This window comes from Opisthorchis viverrini (assembly GCF_000715545.1).
Source record: "Opisthorchis viverrini unplaced genomic scaffold scaffold5374, whole genome shotgun sequence".
Lineage (NCBI taxonomy): Eukaryota > Metazoa > Platyhelminthes > Trematoda > Opisthorchiida > Opisthorchiidae > Opisthorchis > Opisthorchis viverrini.
The window spans coordinates 3,942-5,952 of NW_008753015.1; the positions used below are offsets into that span (position 1 = coordinate 3,942).

General features: G+C 50.0%; 1 protein-coding gene across 1 annotated transcript; it reads right to left on the minus strand.

Moving 5' to 3' along the window:
* Nucleotides 1-1,093: 1,093 nt before the first annotated feature.
* T265_15829 (hypothetical protein) lies at nucleotides 1,094-1,273 on the minus strand (the record flags this gene model as incomplete). Its single annotated transcript, XM_009179205.1, has 1 exon — nucleotides 1,094-1,273. A coding segment is annotated over one exon (180 nt), but the record flags the coding sequence as incomplete, so codon positions are not given.
* Nucleotides 1,274-2,011: the final 738 nt, after the last annotated feature.

A 2,011-nucleotide genomic window follows, 5' to 3' on the forward strand; every position in this document is an offset into this window, starting at 1 on the left:
TCTTGTCCAAGAGTTGACGAATGTCCTCCACCGTGAAGACCAAGTCGGTTAGAGGCTGTTCGTAGTTTCTCCTTGACAAGACATCGTAGAGGCGGAACATTATAGTAGCTTCCAGATCATAGTTAAATTCTGCTATACTGTTCGCGATTCTGTCAACCTGTTGACTTGTCGGATAAGACGTAGCACTAGTAGCTAGAACCTTCATCCATGTAGGAATGCTAGCCAGCTTAAGCGGTTGCCTGGGGGAGCACCTTTACTTTCGTGGGATCCATTACGAGTAGACTGAAAAGAACTGTCACCAAAATGTTATGGTATGCGCGGGTACGATCAACTGCTGCAGGCGACAAGAGAACCAGCGCAGACCTTCCAAGCTACGACGCATTTGGCGTGGGTAGCGTTAGGCGGAACCCCACACGGATCCGCTTTACCGCACGCAGACAGGTGCCGCTACCGCCGACAGGCCCATCCCACGCACGATTGGTCAAAAATTCGGGGCGCTTGCCGGTCCATCAAGCCGAGATCTCATTAGTCGAAATCCTTGACCCAACAGACAATCATGACCCAGTATTGGCGCCGAATACCGGTTGTCAATGGCGCATTCAGAACGCGTCAGGAGTTCCAGAAAATTATTACCGCTTGCGTGCAAAGTTTCTGTCCTCGACGAGGCCAACAAGGAAAATCTTACTGGCTTACTGTAGAGACTGGACGGCGGAGCTCTGGAAACGAGGGTTCACCTTGAAGTCTTGTGCGATCTATAGACAGGGTGCTGGAATGGTAGCTTGTGAATCAAGAGCTCAGTGTTCTCCTGATAACGGTGGATTCCACACAGGTCGACAGTACCGGTCTGTACTGACGGGGCTTCTTGACATTACCAGTCGCCGGCGAGCTCTCCTAAGTGGCCCTCGTGGCGAGATGCTTATTTGTGCTCTTAGTGCCAGTATACTTCTGGGCAGCCAACCAAGTGCGAGCCATCTGGGCAGTTACAAGCCGAGAAGATGCTGATATCTGACACAAAGTGAGCAAACGGTCCATTCAGCCTTGGCCAAGGAGAAAAAGAATTTTGCCTCTGGCAACCCCGTGTCCGCAGACACCCGACTAAACCGCGAAACTTGATTCCAGAGAGCACCTTGGATACCGGGGCCAGGAGGCTACCACGTTGACCATGGAAGAGCTTCACTTCGTACGCAGCATAGCCGTCAGATTGTTCACCGAGACACAAGTTTGTGGGGTGCAGATCACCCGGAAAGTATGCGTTGTTGCGAGAGCATGACATCGGTATCTAAGACCGTTACCTCGCTGCCGTACAACAGTGATTTATCTGAAAGCCTTATTGTGATTAAAAGAATAAAGGTGAACGAGGAGGGGACTTGGTGTTAGCTCACTACAATCATTCCGGGGTGCCTACAATCCAAGAAATTCATTCAGGCAATCTGACAACAAGAACGTCAATGATATCGGTTGGTAGCCATACCTCGCAGCGCAGTGAGGAAAACGCAGTCCCCATCCTGGAAGGTCAGTAGAATGCGTAGCAGCAAAACATTTCGTAATCCCCTTCAAACCCCCATCAGGTCATGGATTCGCCACCTCTCTGCTTTCGCCACTCTGAGTTGGGCATGGAAAGCAGCACTCTCTTCAGAAAGCGATGGTTCGCATGCGCAAAACATGTGCCAACCAACGAAGCTTTTGGTGGTGGACTTCAATTAAAGTACCAGCTGCACAACCGAAAATTATCTTTCTACTTTCCCCGTTGCCAACACTAGCCCACTCAATCTGTGGTTCTGAAAAAAACTTGTATCAAACGGCTGGCTCCCCCTGCTCGAACAGGCCAAGTCCCACTGCCATACAATACAACAGCTCGCACTGTAGCCTTATACGCACGTCCCGTAAGATTCAGGGCTACCATATTCTGACGTCTCAAATTAACTAATGCTACCCGGGCCTTGAAGGTTCACGATTTGACTCCATCTGTCACACTACAATCAGTACTAATACAACTTCCAATACACGTCAA